The 23,698-nt window shown below is 36.2% G+C and overlaps 1 protein-coding gene across 6 annotated transcripts in view; it reads left to right on the forward strand.

Moving 5' to 3' along the window:
* Positions 1-23,698, forward strand: part of LOC126375470 (stromal interaction molecule homolog) — a 76,990-nt gene that overhangs the window by 1,567 nt on the left and 51,725 nt on the right. For 3 of the 6 annotated variants that reach the window (XM_050022415.1, XM_050022413.1, XM_050022414.1), the window contains exon 2: positions 530-553. The exons of the other annotated variants lie outside the window; for them this stretch is intronic. In XM_050022415.1, coding sequence (XP_049878372.1) covers positions 530-553 — 24 coding nt within the window. The remainder of the gene's footprint in view (positions 1-529; positions 554-23,698) is intronic. 6 annotated transcript variants of the gene reach the window in all.

Raw genomic sequence — 23,698 nt, forward strand, 5'->3', positions numbered from 1 at the left:
ACCTCTGTAGCTTGTTCACACAGTTCACAGGCTCACAATTATTAATAGAAATTTTTTGAAAGCCATAACAAAACTAAACAATTTCTTCTATGAACGCAGTTCTTATCAACTATAATGTTTTCATTCCATTGTGAAATTTTATTGAAATTTATTAGCAGCTACTCAATTTCTTTGCTTTCAATTAATTTGTGGAATTATTCTAAAACAGTTGTTCTGTTTCTTCAAATAGCAATTTATAATCATGTTATTAAACAGGGAAACCAACTTTGAAATAGTAAAGTTGCTGTCAGCAACAATTGAGTTTTCTTCAAATATATTTTTCGTCAACTCATCAATCAGAAAATAATTATACCTGCTCACTGAGCTTGAATGTTCTTTTTTCAAACTACCTTCCAAACAAAATATAATATTATTGTTTTAAGAATAACAATTAAATAAATTCCTTTTTCCTCATAGTTACTCTCCTCTCAAAGTGTACACTAAAGGAAAGTGTCTATTGATTATTTAATTATTTACTTTCTTATTTCAGTTTTATCACTAATGCAGGATCAAGGTAATTACATTCTGCACGGTATTTGTAAATACGTGTGAATAATTTACCCAATTCCATGATTGAAACTAAACAAAACATTTATGTTTGACCGTTATTTCATATCCCGTATTATTGAACATTGTATTTTTTAAATTATCAAACACATTGTAACAAATTTCCAAGTGCCCATTATGAAAATGTGTGTTATTATTATACTAGAATTGCTGGCAAGGAGTGGGTGTACTAGACACTTCTGCCTACCCCTTCGCGTATACAGGCGTGATGCTATTTTGTTGTTGTTAGCACCGTTCCCAAACCCATGGATTTTCAGTAATGTGTTTATGTTTGTTTATTAAAAATATATTTGCATTGAGATATGTGAAAACCAAAACTAAATGGACGAGACATAACTTAAGTGCAGGGGAGTTAAAAAGGCCACATTGAAGCAATTCATCTAAAAAAGCGATATTGCTATTTGACATTTGTGTGCATTGCACAATTACTTTTGTATGCACAAATGTCAAATTGCAATATTGCTTTTTTAGATGAATTGCTTTGATGTGGCTTTTTTAACCCCCCTGATATTATTCAGTCCCACATACAACTTGTTGATCTTAAACTCACTTAAAACTCGCTTAAATATAGGCTCATATGGCACTTTGCGATCAGCCTACCCCAATGAGAAATAAGTTACTTACTTATGTCGAAAACTTTACATAAAAATTAAATATAGTCAACCTTATGTACGTAAAAAAAAACTTAATGTCATGTAAGAAATGTACTGTGTTAGAGTTCCATAAATAAATAAATATCAGTCTTTTAATATTTTTAACACAGTCATACAAAAAATTTTCAGGTGGATGTTTTTTTTTTAATTTCTGTAAAATTGATATAATTGCACATAATAGATTTTAAATTGGCAACGACGATATCAAACGTGTAGGTATTACTTAGTTTACAATTACAACATATAAAACCTTCGATATTACAAAAAATTAGGAATAATATGCTTGGTGTTGGTCACCATTCCTTATGAACAATCGCATAAGACATGAGTTCAATATCAACTTGCGCCCATATTCACTACGGAAGTAAGCAGAGCCATTTTGTTAACTCGAATCTTCCTCGACTCAGTTGTGTGTCCTTAAGGAAGACCTCCAATTCAGCGCTAAATCGGTCTCAGACGGCGCGTCAACCTTATATCGAGTTTACTCCGGTGGGGTTGAGTGGACCCATGACGTCATTATTTTCGTATTATTTTGCTGGCTCTCTTATTATACTCCAGATCAGTGAATAAAATCTTCAAGTCGAGGACGTAATCATTTTCTTATCCGTTGAAAGAGAAAGGGAAGGGTAATCGACAGGCATAAAATTTATGGAATACACGTCAATTTTAAACAGAAGTCTAAAACAACCGTCTAAAAATTTTACATCGGCCAATAACTCGACAGAATTAAGTAGACAGCACGTCAAACGGATTGAATACCAGCGAGATGCCTATTTTATTTGCACGGGTTATTCATTAGTTTTAAAATTAACTTCCGCCCCTTTCCTTTTCGGCGGATAAGAAAATGACAGGCATAACTTAAAGTAAAATTAGGAGGTGTCTGCAGAAATCGGGGCCAGTCAACTTAAATTAGTTAAAATACCAAAATTCTTAGCTTAGGCCGAATCAAGTGGAGGAAGTTTCGAGTTAACAACTTAGAAAACAGGTTTTAGATTCTGGTCCTGGTCGCGGCGTGTATCACTATGTTCCGAATTATACAACCCATTGTCAGAGTATGACCTATGTGTGCATTTTCATTCATAGAGCATATGAAAAAAATAAACTTTAAATTAATCCACTTTCTGGATATAATGTAGGTATGTGTACATATTATACATATAAAATGACGCGTCGTGTGTATGTATGTGTATGTAAACAATTTCACGAATAGTGTTTGCTTATCAGATCGTGCGCCGTGCATGTTCAGATTTATGCTGTGACCTGCGACTATGTGTGTAACTTTAAAACTATAAAAATTAAATTCTATTGCCACATGTTTGAGGGGGCAGCACTGGAGAATTAGAATGACTCGACCCATTTAGGTTTCTTATTTGTTGTCTTCGTAATTGTCAGGAACGTTCGTATGAAAGATTTTTAGTAGGTAACTCCACGGGTAAGCGACGGCATGCTTGAGAACCACTCCAACACCATCTGGAGTCATAGACTTGCCCAAGTTCCGAGAAATAGCTTTTATAATGTTGAAATCGCTAGCAAATGTTCTTCAAATTCCAGATTGTCAGATTTTTAATCGTTTTTACAGACACGAGTTTAACAGCATGAACTGTTTCTGTTTAAATCGCTGTCTGATCTGAGGGGGTCATAGGTGACCAGTGCAATTTTGTCTCATTCTCTACGGAGATAGGTTGTCTGCGTCCTGGTGACCCCGATACCGACCTCGCCGGCGTGGTCGACGATTTCCCTCAATCAGCGCTCATCGCTATCGACCTGCTAGGGTCGATTAATTCTTTCAAATATTTTTATAGAATAGAATAGAAATGGTTTATTAAAAAAGGACATTACACACAAAGACAAGACAATAACATCACTTAAAATTTTTCACAAAACATTTTTTCCTCTCAGACGACGCCCTGAGCCGAGGTACGCGCCCAACTGGGCACCCTCAGGCCTGTTGTCTTAAACGTTGTACCGGATGAGAGCCTTCAGCGCTCCCCATTTGTCCGGCCAAGCAGTTAATGCCATCTGCGAAAAATCTACAATAAGTCACGTCAAAAAAAAAGCGACCTGGTGACCCCCCGATATAAAAGCTGAATCCGCTCCTGCAATCCTGTTTACTAGTTCTTTCTCATAAAATAACAAGCGCTCATTTCCAGTTATTTTTATGTTTCTCTTTTCGTCTTGTTTTCATTATGAAGGATTTTTCCTGGACCAATTACGAATATTTTTTTTGGGGCTCTCCATATAAATCGTACATACTTAAACAAGCAGATCATCATCATCATCAGCCCATTAACGTCCCCAGTATTCGGGCACGGGCCTTCCCTATGGATGGATAGGGAGAACGGGCCTTAAACCATCACGCGGGTCCAGTTTGGATTGATGGTTATTAACGACTGCTAATGCAGCCGGGACCAACGGCTTAACGTGCCTTCCGAAGCACGGAGGAGCTCGAGATGAAAACTTTTTTTTGTGGTCACCCATCCTATGACCGGCCATTGCGGAAGTTGCTTAACTTCAACAATCGCAGACCGAGCGCGTTTACCGCTGCGCCACCGAGCTCCTCGACAAACAAGTAGATATATTTTTTTATTTTTTTTTGACGTGACTTATTGTAGATTTGCCGCAGATGGCATTAACTACTTGGCCGGACAAAGAAACAAGTAGATAGTCGATACATAAAATATGGGCCTTTCTCAGGGCGAGAACCAGTAATGGTCCAATAATAACCCTGACACCAGAATTGTTGAATTTGGTCATTAAACTTGGAACCCACACTACTATAAAACTGTAGTAGGTACGTAGTTTACGTACTTTATTCCTATTCCCTCATTCAGCGCTTATCACTATCGACCCACTAGGGTCGATTAATTCTTTCAAATATTCTTCCTCTCAGAAGACGCCCTGAGCCGAGGTTCGCGCCCAACTGGGCACCCTCAGGCTTGTTGTCTTAAATTTTGTACCGGATGAGAGCCCTCAGCGCTCCCCGTTTGTCCGGCCAAGTAGTTAATGCCATCTGCGGCAAATCTACAATAAGTCACGTCAAAAAATAATAGTAGTTAAGTAGGCATAAGTCGGCACAACTTAAACAAGTAAAAAGAACAAAAACTTGTTCTTGCGCAATGTATCAGATTCTGTCTTTGGATATAAGAGGAAAACGGTTAGTGTTTGTACATTTTGTACCCATGCGTTCTGTGCTCGTCTTTTTTGTATCGTCAAATAAATCACGAGTTACCTCACGTGCATGATGACGATGAATTGAACAGATGTTTCGAGAATACACAAATTTATTGTTACCAGGCTCACTCCTTGCGCAACTATACTACACAGATAAGGCATGTATTCGTATTAAAAAAGTCAAGCTATGTAAATATTTAGTGAGATAAATGTGTGAAAAGATAAAGCAGGATGTCTGGGAATCCTTCTTGGAAGACATAACATAAACTCCCGACTATATCCTAGCCACAGAGGCAGCCAATCAGCTCGCGACACCAAACACTTCAGGACCCCGATACCGACCCCGCCGGCGTGGTCGACGACTTCCCTCAATCAGCGCTTATCGTTATTTCTTTTAAATATTTTTCCTCTCAGACGACGAGACGACTCCCTGAGCCGAGGTTCGCGCCCTCAGACCTGTTGTCTTAAACGTTGTACCGAGTGAGAGCCTTCAGCGCTCCCCATTTGTCCGGCCAAGTAGTTAATGCCATCTGCGGCAAATCTAAAATAAGTCACGTCAAAAAAAAGACTATACCCTATTGGGACGTAGGTACCCAGCAAGTGTTGGTAACCGCAACGTTAAATTAATACTTTTATTGAAATGACAACATTTGTCGCGTCACTTCCGTTTTTCTTGTGCTCCATTGAACTACAGCTTGTAAACGTGAAACGAATTTAAATTAAATTTAATTCGTTTGAATTTAATTTAAACGACAACCAGCCCTCAGCCATCACAAGCAGCTGTTAGACCAAAGTTAAAGCCATATAGCCGTCTTCGAATTGTCCCGGTGGGGACATATCACAAAAAATACTTTGTGGTCCCTAGTTTGGTTAGGACATTACTCGGTTATCACCAGATTGTTCGAAAGTAAGATGATCCGTGCCTTTGGCGGCTCAATAGTAACCCTCACACCAGGGTTGATGAGGTTGGTACTCCACATCACAATCCACACGATAGAAGATAAGCAGTAACAAAAAGTCTAGAGATATCTGTGTTAGCGCCACCACACAAACAGAAGACGCGCATGACTAACGCCTGCGGATGACGACTTGGTAGTGCCACGTCATTGACACACAAACATGACTTCCAGATTATTTTAGTATGCCATGCCAATCTAGCTAGGTCGAAAAAATATCACACTAGGCATACTGTTTTGTTAAAAAAAGTGTTCGCATTTATAATAACAATAAAATGTTTTTATTAAAGGTAAAAACCTATTAATTACAATGTTAATAATTACATTATTATAAATATAACTGTATAACATAATATAATACAAATTACTTGGAAGGTACAATAGTACCTACCGTCTATAACACAAAAAAATAGAACAACACAAAATAAATGTGGTGCGATTAGTTTGATTATTAACTAAACGTCAATACACGAAATTACTATGAAATTTGCGTGTGAAAAAGCAACCTGTGACGTCATAAAAAAACGTGACAAAATGTCGCACTTATTATTACATTTTTTATTAAAATTCATAAATAAGTTAAATAGAAAGAAAACGTTTGTTATCACCTTTAGATATGTCTTTATTGAGTAATCAGAATTTCCCTATCTTCTCTTTCTTTCTTTGATCTTTGACCTAGGAAACTACCCAGTTCATGCAGCTTAGGGGGCAGGAGTATTTGATTTGTTTTCGACAGCTGTTGTCACTAGGGATAAGTGTTGAGATGGTGTTAGTTAGGTTAGCTATACCCGAACCTAATTGTAGCTAAAACTTTGCTGGACGACTATTAATTTATTTATTATTTATTTCGCTCTCGGTATCATGGTCGACTGTCAAAACAGCGGCAATTTCTTGATTTATCTGGATGCCTTTACTAAGGGGAAATTCTCTGGATGAGACACCTATCATCGTTTGCTTTGGTCCTTACTAAGTCCCTTCGATAATGTATGGCCCCAACGTTCAGAACTTGAGTCGCACTCATTTCGTAAGGTGTTATAGCGGAGGAGAAATGTTAGGAAATTCTTATTGATAATCTTTGGAAAACTGAGGGGGAGTGGAATTCTTTGCCGTCTTGTGTATTTCTGAATGTATATAACCCGGGTGCTTTCAAGGCCAGAGTGAACATGCACCTTCTGGGCGAGCTCGCTCCATCGGGCAAATCTGGGGCCAAGTGCAACCCCATCGAAGGTAAAAAAAAGACAAAAGACAGTCTGCGACGAAGCGACAATTTATCATAAACGTAAACAGCGGTGCTTGGCACGCGGTACCGATCGCTTGATTAATTCTATTAATTGTACGGCTAAATTGGTCGTCTCGTGACACAATGCACTGCTTCATATCGAAACCCTTATAGAAATATTCTGTATTACACATAACACAAGAATAGCATTAGCTGTAGTAAAACGGGCGTATCTTCCAAACAGGGTAAGATGGCTCCAAAAACTTTTTGACAAAATCTAGGCATTTTATTTATTTTATACATTACTATGTTAATAACTATATCACTATTTACATTAATATGATTGTGATTTATCGTTATATATTTCTTAATTATTTGCAATTGTACCAGCGGTGGATGGTGCCATAGTATGGCTCCATCACAGCACAAGCTGAGCCATTTCCTTTTGCCCGTATTCGTAATATTCATAATTACCTTGTTCTTATAGAAAAGTGTAAACTGTTACTGGTAATAAAATTTATTTTATTCTTATTTAATTGTTTCTTGAGTTATCTTCACAAGCTTTTCAATAATTATTGTTTAGTTTTCTCATTTTTCAATAAACTTTAATGATGGTGTAACAAAATTTCAGGCTCAGGCCTATTGTCTTAAATCTTGTAGCGTGTGACAGCCTTTAACGCTCCCCATTTGTCCGGCCAAGTAGTTAATGCCATCTGCGGCAAATCTACAATAAGTCACGTCAAAAACAATAAAAAACTCGTAACACGTATTATGTAACAGCTATATCGTGTAGCGTACAAAATATCCTAAAGTACGTTTGTTATTACCATTCATTCGTTGATTGGCCATGCGCATGAGTTTAAGAATTTGCACTTTTAGTGTGACGGAATGATAACATACATGAAAGCATGGGTAAAACAAAGTGTTATAAGCAGCCTTAGAACACAATACAGTTAAGATAAATTTTTCATTAGCAAACATTTCCATAAGTGAAATAGAAGTGAATTTACTGTTTTTTTTTTACTAATATTATGATCTGAGCCTGTCCAATTCTGTCTATCACTGTCAAAGGTTGCATGAGAGACACCAATATGGTTACCGTTGACGTGTGAAATTTAATTTTCATGCGATGAATGCATAGTCATGCCATGCGTTGCCAATAAGTCAACAATTTATGCTGTAGATTGAAAATGTCTTCTGTTTTATTTTTTCTCATTTTTTTTTTACCTGAAGAAATGAAACAGAACAACAAACTTTATCATTTTCTTATGTGATGGCTTACCTTTTTTTCTTTCAATAATATATTAATTTGTAATATTACTTGTATTTGTTGTCATGGCGTATTCACTAATACCGTATAATATAATGTACACTATTATTAATTAGTAGCTCACTGTGAAGTAATCACTACTTAGAAACTCATGTCTAAATCGTAAGAAAAACAATTAACTAATCACCTCCTTTGTTATGACTTCTGTTTAAATAAATTCTAATGGTATATAACCAGAAAGTTTGTCACTTTTACGTCAGTATAACTCGGAACTCTCGCCGAAATTATGTCGGTTTATATATTCGTATTTAGAATTAGTAGTTGTTTGTGACAGTTTGTGTAAAATTATAGTGTATACGTGTGTGTGTGTGTGTTGATAGAAGACGGCATATTGTAATTCGATATTCAAAATATCTTTTGATTTACCAACAATTATTTGCTTAGTTCTCGTTGGTGTCTCGAGCAAATATGAGAGACTTATTCTGCATCTGGACGTGTTTGTGTGTGTTTGTATATGTTTGTTGTGTCCATGACAAAAGAGCCACAATGCGGGACTGCGATGACGATGTAATTTTTCATTGCTTTAATGTTGGCCAATTTCAAAGGTTATATTTCATTGAACATTTCTAAATAAAATATCTCCAAGAGTTCCAAAGACCCTTGAGGAACTTAAATGTAAAATATGTCGTGACCCCGACCTCAGCAACTCTTCTCCATCTTCTTCTATCGTGTGGGTTGTGGTGTGGATTACCAACCCCATCAACCCTAGTGTCAGGGTTACTATTGAGCCTCCAAATGCCCCTGACATGGCTCATGTAACGACTACTAACTTACATCAGTAAGTAGTGACTGGGACCAACGGCTTAACGTGCCCTCCGAAGCACGGATCATCTTTCTTTCGGACAATCAGGTGATCAGCCTATAATGTCCTTTGACCATACTAGGGGTCACAAAGTGATTTCCGTGACGTGTCCCCACCGGGATTTGAACTCGGGACCTCCGGATCGTGAGCGCAACGCTTAAACCACTGGACTACGGAGTTCGTAATCAGCAACCCTGATGTAAGGGTTATTATTGAGCGGCGAAAAGCCCTTGGCATAACTTATATTGTGACAATATTTTAGCGTCTGATGATTCGATATGTTTATTGTTGGCTTCATCTACTTTGTTAACATGTACCAACAATTATCAGTGACTCGACGATACAATTAGTGTGCAGAGGTATTGTGTGAAGGCGTTAAAACGTCTTAGTTATCTAGTCCAATTACTAGTTTGCATGTTAGCAAGTTTTTTAATAAGGTTAACAGACTAGTCATTGTTTTACTACGGCGCAGGTATCTTGCTTAACACAACAACATACCTGTATCCACGAAGGGTATCTTTCCTCTGTGCTATTTTACCGTCTATTCTCTTAAAAATGATACTTTTAAATCATAATTGAATATGTTCTCAAAAAATGTCATCATCATCATCAATTTAAGAGCCACGATCTTGTCGGTGCAGCATTTTCCATGCTACTTTTTTAGGGAAAAATAAGGCAGTGGTTTCCCTCTTGCCTTTCGCCCCCGCAGTACTCTGTCTGACGATAGAAAAAAAATACAAAAAATTTACAACACCAATTTTTGAATTTTTTTTATGGATTTTTTTATTTCCATAATTAGATATTTGCATACTTCCGCAATAAGAATGTCAGTAAGCAATCGTTTTTGTGGTTTGATGCTATTTTGTCTTCGTGATGTTTTCCTGAATTGATGTTATTTTGGTTATTTTGGTAATCGTCGACTTTAACATTCCCAGTCGGCTCTGGTATAACATTAAATAGCGAAAATATTAAGTATCCTGAAAAAATACATGCCAGCGCTTTAGAAAATTCTCGAAAAACTTTATTGATTGTAATCTTTATAAATCAATTGAGAATATAAGCAGTTTGTAAAAAGAAAAAAGATACCATCTTTCACAGAAATATGATTCGCCTTAGATGAGGATATTTCTATTGATTCTCTTTGAAGATGTTTGCACAAATCTTTTTATGGCTTCGTTTCGCCGTTTCAACACTTTCGTTTCATTTCAACACTTACCTTTGAGAATATTGTTCCATATATTGATATTTTGATTGCATATGTTGCATCCTAGTTCATCCAGTTCGTCAATCTCATACAATTTGTATCTCTGTTCCGATTGTTTCGAAAGTCTGTTGATAAAAACAGGAATAACGGGCCAAAATGGATTTTCGTTATCGGTTTAAATCAACGGATTTCAGATTACTAACTGTTGTAACAGAATACAAAATTGGTCCTCGTTGTTTATAATGTTTGGGAATGAACCTTTTTTTTAAATTAGTGGTTAGAATGATTTCTGTATAACATTCTACTGTTCAAGTATTCTTCATATTCATCTCTCGTGTTGTTACATACATAAACAGCCTATATCCTCGTAAGGCCCGGATTTCCAGACACAATAGTTACACAATGGGATTTAAAAGGACTTTGGGCCTTAAGACCATATACGTCCCACTGCTGGGCACAGGCCTCCCCTCAATCAACCGGAGGGGGTATGGAGCATACTCCACCACGCTGCTCCAATGCGGGTTGGTGGAGGTGTTTTTACGGCGTAATAGCTGGGACCAACGGCTTAATGTGCCCTCCGAAGCACGGAATCTTACTTTTTAGGACAAGAAGGTGATTCAAGCCTGAAAAGTCCTTACCAAACAAAGGACAGTCTCACAAATTGATTTTGACAATGTCCCCATCGGGAATCGAACCCGGACCTCCAGATTATGAGCCTAACGCTCTAACCACTAGACCACGGAGGCTGTTCCGTGTGTACGGAGTTGTAGTCCCTAATGGTAAACAGTTGTTTTGTTCTTCATGTCTAAAGCATACTATATAATTCTTCTCCTGCAGTTGGTGAGTGTGTTGTATTTATTTCTTGCATGTGACATGGTAAGAATTACAGTTCTTATAAATAAATATGCACAAGCATGTTTGGAAGCACACCGCCAAAGTATACATTATGTGAGAAAGCGCTATCTAGGTATACAAACAATACTTATCTTAACAATAACTTAAAACTAAATTATTTAAATAAATTTTAAACATATTTCTAGTTGTCAGGGGGCTTCTCATAATAAATGTATTACGACCTTACCTTTCTCGCATTGGCTTAGACACTGTATAAATCATGTGGTAAATATGTATGAGGCCTGGTGATGATGAGTATATTACGTACCTAGTACTTCTTACTAACTTCGTACAATACTTCTACTTAATTAGATATGCCGTGTCTGATAGTAGGTAACTCGAGAATGGTTTGACGTCTGCACAAACTGCAATAAAACAAAACATTTATGGTTTTCTCTTATGACATTTTTATGTCCAATTGTCGTCTTGTATAGTCAGTCCTACTTGGTGGCAAATATCATAACTTATGTTAATCACCTATTCTTTCCTATAGGAACATATTCAATGTACTTGTCTAGTACATATTGCCATAGCTCACGCATGACACATTTTCATAACAAAGAAAATGTCTTTAAAAGTACTTTATAACCAATCTTGGTTTTTTTATCCTTGTACCTGGAATGTGTCGTGGATATAACGACTTTTAATAAGGACTCCTAAGGCGATGTTCCTTGCCTAAATTTTTAAAATATAATAAAGTATTTTGTGAATGTTTGTTCGGCAGAATAAGCTTTATCCATTTACGTTTTTTAAGTGTTGTTGTAAGTTTTATTTCTTTATTGTTTGATTTTATATTGATTTTATAGATTGCCGTAGCGTAAATAAATTTTGCTTGTTGTGTTTGCCTATAATTGGACGAGCTCTAGAAGAGTATTTGCATATTACGTTATGTTACATGTAAAAATTTCTTTGTCTGTTGGTAGTTGTCTGATGGTAGTTGTTTGATGAAGGACTTTTTGTTTCAACAAATTAACTGTCAATAATTGGCCCTCCCTCTACATTGACGAACCATACCTCAAACCGTAATAGCGGAATTCGCACCATACTAGACTTAATTGTTCCCGGGCAGTGATATAATAATAATACGAAGAAATATGAGCCAAAATATAACGTTTAAAATCCAAAGATAGACAACAACAGCTGTCGCTCTCGTACCCTTTGCAAAGGTACTGTATCGTATTCGTGTTCTTATGTTGAGACGGAAAATGTTCTCACTTCTGCACCAAAGTCTTTTCAACCTTTTTCCGTCTCTTCTTAGTTCGCATCGTCACAATAGCCTCAAGGCCTCCACCGACGATATTGGCATCATTATTTGTGGCGGCAATCACTTGATTCGCTTTTCTCTCTGTGGACATGTTTGTGAAGGGTTTTTTAAGGTTATGGGAATAGATAAGGGAAATTAAAAGAAAAAGATAATTTGTCAAATTCAGAATCAATGTCAGTCCTTAGTAGATATGTGGTAACAAATAAATACTTGTTGCTCTGATCAATGCCTTGGTGAGGATGTCATAACTAATTTAAGAGCCATGCTCTCGTCGGTGTAGCATTCTCCAAGCTACTTTTTAGATTGATGTTTGCTATAGTTATTAGTTCTGTTCTGTGTTGTTTGCAGAGAAGTAGTTGTGGAGATTTCTGGGATGCGTTCGTCACATTAAATAGGATTTGTAGTTCGCACAAGGGTCTGGTTGAAGAATCGTAGACAGTAAGCTTTTTGCAGGCTCGTTGATTCGTATTGATGTCACTTGGGGTTTGTGCAAGATAAATATGCTCAATTGCTTCATTACACTGACACAATTATTATAATTTCATTGTAGTGTAGTGGTCTACTATGATCGTCGTATCAATCGCATAGTGATTCGTCGCCTGTTCAAACTCTCGCAACATCATAGCTATCAACGATTCGTTCGGCCGCGAATCGTTTTCGACGACAATTGGTCTTAATTGAGGACAAATGGGGAGTTAAGTGCCTGGATATGATGCGTCGTTCGAGATTTCAAACTGCTACGTTGACTTTTTATGTTGGTATACTTGTTTTGTTCCTAATGAAAATAAATAAGGTGATACCGCACATTAATGTGGGATGGATTAGGTTCCGGCACCAAACCTCAGACGAGCCCTAAAAGTTTTCCGAATGTAAATGTCTGAGATAATGTTGTAATGCTTATTGTCTAACGCATTCGCCTGTTATATGAGACATCGTTTCGCTAATTAGATCAGAATCATACATATGAAAATTTTCATTTACGAGTATGTTCGATTTTGCATTCGTATACGGATTATCGCCAACCGTGAGAACAGAATAGCTTCTTTGTGTTCGTCCACATAGCGACGAGATAAGCCGCTCAATGTTATTACTCTACGCACGTTTATCTAGTTAACTCCAACGACCGGCGTATTCACAAATAAACATTATAAACAAGTCTGCTATTTTGTTTACGACTCATTCATTTTGTTAACTGCTTTTAAAACGTTTTTTTGTCAGATAGTTCTCTGTGTTACGTAGTAAAATGTTACTTAGACTTTCTTAAACAATTTATCGTACTTGTAGACGAGAAGGTTAGTGGAAACGTGTAACGTGATCAAAATATTTATTAAAAGTGACAACGTTACAGCTCGAATTCATAATAAAGATTACCTATAATTAAAATGGTTTACCCAGTGGCGGATTTACCAGTAGGCTGAGTAGGCTGAAGCCTAGGGCGGCAGATTTTAGGGGGCGGCAAATTTGGCCCAAATTTTTTTTTGTCTTACAGAAGTAAAATAATAGATATTATATACACAAAGACACAAGTGACAAGACTTATAACATTTTAGTAATGCACAGTATACTGAACATTCTTACGTCTGTACGGGCTTCAACCGAACATATTTTGCTAACTTTGCGCCGTGTTTTTGGTAGCGCTTTTTGGTAGTTGCACTCGACTATAATTAGTATCGAATTTCAGAGGTCAGTAGGGGCGGCAAAATTTGAATAGCCTACTGGCGGCAAATTTGTAAATCCGCCACTGGGTTTACCAGATCTATGAATCTTATGATGAGAGACTTGATTCTCGCATTGCAGGACGCACTGGGTCCCCTTACTCAATATGTAGAGCCATTTATTATTGCTGATGGGCTGGAAGGTGTTTATTTCTGCAGAAAAGGTAGTCGTTGTACACGTTGAAGGCATTGTTTTCGAGACATTGAATAATATCTGAACTTCGCATAGGGGTCGTGTGACAGAGTCATATATGACGAATCCTGTATAAACTCTTCTGTTTGTCATGAACATCTTGCAATTCTCCAACGAGCTTGTGGAGATGTAGTGCTGACCATTGGGATTCGTGGCTAAAAAGACTTGCTCAGGAAGGATGGTGGAATGGTAAGAGAAGTTCAGGTGTTGAATAGGAATTGAGTAAACGTGGTAGAGATTTAAAGGTTCATTTTGTACAAGGGGAAACTCCATTATATACATAAGATGATCGGAATAGACATACGCGGATAATGTGGAAGATTCTAATAAATATTAATGAATATTCAAGATAGTGACGGGCATGACTAGTCGTTTGTTTGTTCTGATATGATTTGATAACAATAATTGTTCATAAAGTATTTGCAAACTTATAATTGAAGGATGAATCGCGTTAGTTTTAGCAAATAAAATACTAGTCAAACAATCATTGATTTCGTTTTCCAGACTGATTGCAGATTCTAAAATTTGCAATGTACCTAATGGTGGAAATTTCTTCACTGGCTCTAATGTCGAATATTATTTTCTGTGATTCATTTAAATAATTATTCAAGCGGTAAATGTTTTCGTTAATAATTTCTTCTGTGTATAAAATTTTAAAGATACTTTCGTTGAATTTTTTTATGGTCGATGATGTTATTTGGACTTGCTTTTCCATCTAATTTTTGTTTCTCAAGTTGATTTATACATTCATCATAACGTTTGGCGTTTAGCATCAGGGGTGCCTATTAGCCATATCAGTACAGGGCTGAGTCCGTCAAGAAGTTCGCGTTTCTGACGGGAGTTCTTTCCGAGATACATGCTGAGTTTGGAGAGCCTGTCGTTAATTTTGATTAGGTTGATTTTTAGGAAAGATTTTATTGATTGAACGTTAATGAAGTTAGTATACCGCGATGACACGATTTGGAATTTATCGGATAGACGTTGCAGTGACTCTTGTGCAATAAAAAGGGGTTTTAGATCTTTGTATACGATTAGCTTCCACGATTCATCGGAAGGGAATAAGGTGCCGTCTTCTTTATAAAAGATCCCCGAATGTGATGGTAAAGGCTGCGATATCTCTATAGCTGAGACGATACCGCATGTTGCTCTGGAAAAGACATGTTTCTTTTGAGTTACTTGCTTTTAGTACTCGATTTGTAGGTAACTAATGATTTAATTAGAGTATATATTTTGTATATATAAAAATGTAGAATGTTACTTTAATAATTGAATGTACGATAAAACTAATATAGCTATTATTCATGACTTCGCGTAAGGTTGTAGGATTCGAAGCGGAATTAAAGGGTTCGGCAGTTGTGATGGAAAATAACCATTTTAAGGGTTTGTGGTCGGTTACGATTTTAAATTTTCTTCCAAACAAATGTGGTCGAAAGTGTTTCACAGCCCATACTATAGCTAATAGTTCGCGTTCGTGGAATAGTTGGTTTCGGCTTTATTAAGTGTTCGCGAAGCATAGGCGATTGGTAAATCGTTACCGATTGATCCTTGGGATAGAATAGCTCCAACTGCATGAATTGAGGAGTCAGTCAACAAATTATTTACTGAAATCTGGATATTGAAGAATGGGGATATCAGTCGAAATGTCTTTACAAGTGTCAAAAGCTTTTTGTTGTGCTGTAATGTACGGGTAATCAGAGGGGCCTGATGGAAAGTATAAGCAGTGTTGACGCGACAAAGAATTTATTAAAAGCGAACGAACCGGCGAAGATTACAAAAGGAACTCCTTTAATAGGGGTGGAGGATGACTTATAAACTTATTATATTAGTCTCATTAAGGACGTTAATCAAATATTCAAAGTTGATAACAACAACATGATTAAAACAAAATAACTAGTTATCTTCTATGAGAAAAGCAAACATCCTCAAAGCAAAATCAACACCCAGCTAATGATTTCTGACATACAGTGCGTTCGAAATTTAAGAAACATTTTCATACATTGCAATCCTCCCCCGTTAAGAACGACAATCCTTTGTCTTTTAAACAATTACAATATATATTTTTTATTAAATAGATCGTTATTTATCTAACTTATATAATTCAACTCTTACTTACTAACTTATTTATTATTACATTTTAATTCACTTTTAATTGAGCAACCCTAGTGCTTCTTCTCAAAGGAATGGTTACAGGTTCATCATTTGAACTAGTTGATGGTATTTCGTCTAATTCTATATCATTTCTTTGATTACTATTAACTCTTAACATGATACAGTTTGTGATTCTAGAACAACTCTTAGAATCTTCTATGGGTAATACTCTACCTTGATTTGTACAAAAGAATTTGCATTTGAACTTTTGTTGAAATTCTTCACGCTATTACTATTTCTACCTGTTAATTCTCTTAAAACATTCTCTTGAGTATTCAGTTGAGGAAAGATTTGCTCTAAAACAATAAAAGATGTGTCGCAAAGAGAAAAACTTCTTTAGTTTTCAAATAAGTATTATCTATCAAGTCAATTTTTCGATGTATTTCCGAGATTTCCAAATAACTAATTATGTCCATTCGCTGTCATATTGATTTATTTTCCCTATATGCTCGAAATTAATTCTGCCCTTATCTATCTTCGTAATGTTATACGAGTCCTGATTATTTGCTTCTATTCCGGATGCGAACAGCCATCCCGTCATCAGAATGTAGAGTATGATGATCATTCTGTAACAAACGCATGTTTCAGCCTATTAGTATGAACTTTTAACTTGTTCTTTTTAGTTTGAATAGTAACGTTTACTGGTGAATTTATTTCAATAACCTTAAAAGGTCCTAACCAGTATGGTGATAATTTTTTAGATTACCCTGATTTCACTTGCTAATTACTTAAACAAACTAAATCTCCTACTTTATATTCAGAACTTTTACATTTCCTATCATAGTTTCCTTTATTAGCTAACTTTGATTCTATTAATTTTTCACCAGCAAATTGCCTAGATTTTCTAAGTCTCAAGGTAAGTTCGTCTAAATCATTATAACAATATTTAAATTCAGGTTGTTTTGTTATGGATGTTGGTAATTTAGCCTTGTTGCCAAAAATTGATTGAAAGGGGTGAATTGAGTAGATGAATGAATATTCGTATTAAAATAAAACATCGCGAAATCTAACCATTTGTCCCAGTTAGTTTGATCTTCATTAACGTAATGTTTTAAGTAATCAGCTTACGTAGATGACTTCTATCGAAAGCTCCATTAGATTGTGGATGATGAGCTGTAGTATTGACCTTGTTACGTGGTAGTAATGAAATACGTTCTTTTTTTTTAAAGTATTTATTAAAGTGACAAAGTTACTACGTTATGGCTCGAATTCCGAATAAACACTACTCACGACTACTATGATTTTGACTTATATACTACTAAATTTAAAAAAAACGTTTATTACCTCCACAACATAATAGTAATAAGTTATATTTTGACTTAATTAACTTATGTTTGTAGAGGCTGGAACCTAAACTAGGTTACCCTGTACTATAGGCTCCATGCATCCACCTCCAGAATAAATATGGACACTAGGAAGTATGTTTGTACATAGAATAATTATGGTTAGTAAACTGAGTTAAAAACGCGAAAAAAAAAGAAAGAAAAAGAATATCAATAACAATGATTTACAGATTCTAAAATTTGCAATAAAATGGTGGAAATGTCTTCACTGGCTCTAATGTGGAATATTATTTTCTGTGATTCATTTAAATAATTATTCAAACGGTAAATGTTTTCGTTAATAATTTCTTTTGTGTATGAAATTTTATAGATAGTTTCGTTGAAATTTTCTATGGTCGTTGATGTTATATGGACTTGCTTTTCCATTAGAGTTGTGAGATCTAATTCTTGTTTCTCAAGTTGATTTATACATTCATCGCAACGTTTGGCGTCTTTAGCATCAGGGGTGCCTATTAGCCATATCAGTACAGGGCTGAGTCCGTCAAGAAGTTCGCGCTTCTGACGGGAGTTCTTTCCGAGATTCATGCTGAGTTTGTGTCGTTAATTTTGATTAGGTTGATTTTTAGAAAAGATTTTATTGATTGAACGTTAATGAAGTTAGTATACCGCGATGACACGATTTGGAATTTATCGGATAGACGTTGGTTGCAGTGACTCTTGTGCAATAAAAAGGGGTTTTAGATCTTTGTCTACGATTAGCTTCCACGATTCATCGGAATGATTAATTATGTTATGCAGTGAAACACAACTAAAGATTTTTAAAACTATTAATTTTAAAATACACTAATTTTAGATTTTACTTAGCAGAATAACGTGTTAAAGTTTGGAAATAGAATGACATGTTGAATATTGTTTAAGGGAGATTTTATAATAATGGGAAAACAAATAATGCACTTTACTAATGTGGGAATTGTAAATAAGGAAAAGAGAGACTTATTAGCTAATGACTAGAGTTTAACAAAATAAGATAAGACGTCGTGAGAAAGGATACTTATTAACTAATCACTATCTATTGATATAACTAATCTAATGAGTTCAGAGGGCACACATAACACCTCCCCCCTTAGAACAAAGATTTGGTGGTTTTGCCCAATGTTTGAGGAAGAGATGTTGTTGCTTCGGCGTTTTCGTCTTCGGAGATACAGGTGGTATTCGGGGACGATAGCGCCAGTGATACAAGTCGGCCGCTGTTGGAGCGATCAAAACAATTGTTGAAAATTTGTATGCAGCCACTCCGACGGCTGTCGATCTGTCGATCCCATAATATAACTGAAAATCGATAGCTTGCTGGAGTGCTGTTCGAACAATGATGATCTTGATTATAAATCTTTGGAGTATTTTTCTAATTCATCTCTGACGGTATGTAGGGAATCCAATGGAATGTTGTTGATTCGTATTTGTAGTAATTCTGGTGACTCGGGGATTTCTTTCATTGTCTTACAGTCTTCTTTAGATCCATGGTAACTATAGGATGGGTGATATTCGTAGTGATTTCTTCTGTAGCTGACAGAGTCACGATCGCAGTAAACACTTTGCAACCTGGGTTGATCAAAATGTTTCCGATTCCTTGAAGTTCGTGGTGAGTAGTTCGATCGTCACATTGTAGGACACATGGTGTTTTTCTTCTTAGTATGTAAATCCAATGATTGTTTCTTAGAGGCTGGAATGTGTTGATGTGGGCTGCAAATGTAGTGACTTCGCAGATTTCGGGTCGAGTGTTTCTGGTCTAAGCAGTATCGCAATTTCGCATGTCGGTCTGGTATTGTAGTTATATACTGGGAGTTTGTGGCAGACAGTCTTCTCGAATGTGTTTTACAGCTGTCCAGTGAGTTGATGTTGACATATTGTTGTCGCGTGGAGCTAGTGGCAAGGTATGTTTGCTCGGGTAGAATATTGGATTAAATGGAGGAATTGGTATGTGGAATTGGAACAGAAAATAAGTGATATATGGTGAACTTATCATTTCTTATTAAGGGAAAATCTAGTACATATACTAATTTATTCATGTATGAAGTTATGGTAGAGGATACTGTGGATATTTCATGGTGTAACAGGTGTAACAAAGTTCTTGTCGTTTCTAGCGTAATTAGATGTTAAGAGTTCTTGATATAGACGGTCTGTCTTTTTCCAGATTTAATAAATACAATACTAGTCATTATGTCATCTAATTCCTGTTCTAGTGATATGACTGCTTCTAGAATTTGTATAGCAGTAACAGAGATTTCTTTACTTATTTTTAAATCGAAAATTATCTTGTTAGTTTGATTGAGGTATGAGCTAATTTTATTAAGGTTTTCGTTCATAAGATGTTCGTTGTAAGATATCTTGAATATGGATTCATTGAAGTTCGAGATATTTGAGGAGACGATTTGAATTTGTTGTTTTAATATATCCGAAATGTCTATCTGTTGTTTTTCTAAAAGATTTATGCACTCCTTTTAGTAATGAGCTTAAACCATCCAATAATTCACGTTTTACGCGTTTGTTACTAGTATAATAAGATAATTCTGCAAGTCGGGAATCTATTCTTTTTAAATTAATTTCCAGAAAGGAACTCGTAGTCATTGTGCTTGGTAATTTGTTCGTATTAGCAATTAGCGGTTTATAGCTATGGGCGAGTCTTTTTGGGCGTTTCTCTGTAAACTGGGCAACTCATTCTAATGAAACTGTCTAAGCTACTTTTTTGCTCATAATATAGTAAATTTTCTTAAGGGAACAAGTATTTGTCTATTTATTTATATACAGAAGAAGAACCATAAATATTCCCATAACTTTGGGAAATATTAAGTATTTTTTTTTATTTATTTTTATTCTTACTTTTAACGAGGCTTTGAACACCCTGTGTGATCATGCCAGCCTCATAGGTGCTTTCGTGTACCTATCCCTTAGACAAGGGATTGGTCAACCAGATAGTATAAACTAAAAGCCTTATTTGATAGTGGCTCTGCCAACCAGCAATTGACTTCTCCGTTGCCAAGAGAAATCACACCTTGAGAGCGAAAAACCTTTCTTCTCACGTCTATATTCCGGGCACATTCCAACAAAACGTGGTAAAGGTCATCGACCCTATGACAGACATGGCACAGAGGTGAAGGTTTAATACCCATTAAATGATAAAACTTATTTGTTGGGATGTGTCCGGAACGAAGCCTGAGAGCTGAAATCAATAGCTTCCTACTGAGGTTGGCATTCTCAAACCAAGGAGTCCATAGCGGACTTGCCTAGATGGTCCTGTACCAGACTCCAACACCCCTTGCCAATGACAATTCACCAAAGTGATACTCCCATTTTTCCAAACATCTTTTTCTAATGACAGGAATAAGTTCACTGGCATAGGGTTTCGAATCAAGAACCGACCCACCCATTACAGCAACTTTTGCAAGTTGGTCTACCACCTCATTTCCAAGAAGACCCACATGAGCTGGAATCCATTGGATCTTTAAACCTCTACCCTTTTGAGTCATCTCATGAATTAAGGCTAGAGATTCAAAGGCAATGGGCATTCCCTTCTGTCCCGAATATTCCGATACACAACGAGTTAGGTGTTGGAGAGCGCTCCTCGAGTCCGACAATATCACCACAGGACGGTCATCCGGCAACCCATTAGCATATGCTAAGGCTTCCCTAATGGCCACTAGTTCGGCGCGCATCACACATGCCTCGCTGTGCAATTTCCATCTATACGATATATTCCGCTGAGGATCAAAGAGCGCAGCTCCAACCCCCTGTACTGATTTGGACCCGTCAGTATAGATTTTATAAAACTGGAAATAATTACTCGACAACATTTCCAAAGTAGTATTCCTTAAGTCTTGATCTATTAGATTGCGCTTGGGTACATTTATATTGTTAATATTGTCGATAACAGCTAATCTGGCGTCTATATAAGAAGCCCAAATATTTAATGAAAATAGGTCTAATTTGGAATTTTGATGAACATTCAAGTCTCTCCAATCATCTAGAGTTTTAGTCAACAAAGGGAAATTTTTAATAGTGAAGTGACGGCGCCTTTCAATAATGCTTTGTAGCCTATGTATGATATTATAATTTAATTTTCCTTTTATCCTAAACAAATATCTGCACCCAAGCCAATATCGCCGCACAAATAACGGAGGTATAGAGAGCTCACTCTCCATGGTAATAATAGGTGTACTGCGTATGAAGCCCCCACACACCCTCAGCGCTCTATTTTGTAAAATATCAAGTTTTTTTTGGTGAGACATAGCACAGCTTCCATAAAGGAAGCTGCCATAGTCCAACCGACTTCTCAATAGAGATATATAAAGACGCCGAAGATGTTTAGGGTGAACTCCCCATGACTTCCCTGCCTTCAAGTATTTTTTGAAAAAAAAAAAAAAAAAAATATACAGGGGACTGTTGCCAAGACCAGGGGAAACATCTACAGGTGAATCAAACTTATAAAACATTCTATTGCCTTTTAAAACTAAGTTTGGATTAAGAAAGAAAGAAAGAAAGAAACATTTATTACTTCCGGACATCACAGACACAGACAGACAGGTACATTACATTTAACACAGGACAGAAACCACACGGAAATCAATAAGTACACAGACAAAAAAAATATCCAAAACAAAAAGAAAAGCAAACCAAAATCATAAAAACAATAATAACAGCTTCTGTACCACTTGGTACATTGTAATGTCTCGTACATCATCATCATCGTATCTCAATAATTGGCCTTTATTATCACTGAGCTCTAGGAATGTAACCCGGATTTCGCCATCTTCTTCATCAATCTTGTCAATTATGCTCACATATCTATATTCCGTATTTGTTTTTCCAAGCAATTTCACAACAATATAATCTCCGGTTTTGAATGGTTGTACGAGCAATAATCACAAGAAAATGTCGTGGACACCGATTACAATAATTATTACAAAACCACAGGTAATGTTTATCTAGCTGCACTAGTTACGACGATGACAGAAAACATAATGCGTGCTTATCCATACTGCAATATTTCCGCATGAATCTAGCAGCACGATAGTTTTAGGACGGTATACGGAAATAAAAAAGTCGACGGACCAGCCGCACCGCTTCTCGTTGCCGCTCGCGGATGGCTACCTACCCTCTTTACTTCAAATATTATCTTAGCATCTGGTGAGATTATGGTCAAACGCGAACTAGTTTAGTATACAATAAAACTTATTTTTTGTAACATTAGCCCAATTAAATAGCACAATCAATGGGAAAATCTAGATATAAATATTAAAACAGAAATAACTTCACACTTCCAATATCATTGTAATGTATCCACGACAATTTCTTTAATATGTACACAATTGTATACATGTAATAGAAATTGTCGTGGATACATTACAATGATGTTGGAAGTGTGAAGTTATTTCTGGTTTTGTTTCCATTATATTTATGTGGAATAAATGTATACCTTATTTTGACACACTTCAATGGTTAGATAATGTTTAACAAATTGTCGTATACTTCTTTCTAGATTGCTACTCTGTTAAGATATTTTAGAAAATGTAACAATGTATATATATTATTGCTCGTGACTGTACTACAGCAGAACTAGATCCAGCCTCATTCTCAGATTTTGAATCAGTGTGTACACATCTTCTACATTAAGTTTTGGCTTGTCTCCATAAATTATTTTTCCGATATTACGGTGCATACAACAATCATTGTCGCAAAAACAGCTTAAATTTTTCATCACTATCTCAGTAGAATTAGATTTTATTGCTGTTGGATTAAAGAATTTATCAGTGACTTGATGGACTTTGAGGGTGCCAACAAAAGTTTCATTTTCGATACTTCTCGATCGATTTCAACGCTCATTTATTTAATCGCTTGATATGGTATAAAGCTCAAACTAATTGCAGGGCATTTCTTTTCAATGGCTTCTACAATTTTTTCCAGATTTTCGACATCACCTCCAGTAGCGACCAGGGCATCTGCAGTCTTCTTGCATGTAGCTCCAACGCCGTCTATACGTAGAGCGCGTTTACCATTACCACTTTCCGTATAGTTCCAAGTTAAATTTTGCACATATGGAAATCTTTTTGATATTTTCGTCGCCATAATGTAAAACATAGTTTTATTTCTGTACTGGGTAACTGGTCCATCACTCAAAAAATGCAGGTGTTTAATTTGAGGTGGAAAAGCATTAAAAATCGGACTAAGATGAGCCCAAATGGCAGGTGGAGAATGAGAAACATTTG

The sequence above is a fragment of the Pectinophora gossypiella genome, chromosome 19, assembly GCF_024362695.1.
Source record: "Pectinophora gossypiella chromosome 19, ilPecGoss1.1, whole genome shotgun sequence".
Taxonomy (NCBI): domain Eukaryota; kingdom Metazoa; phylum Arthropoda; class Insecta; order Lepidoptera; family Gelechiidae; genus Pectinophora; species Pectinophora gossypiella.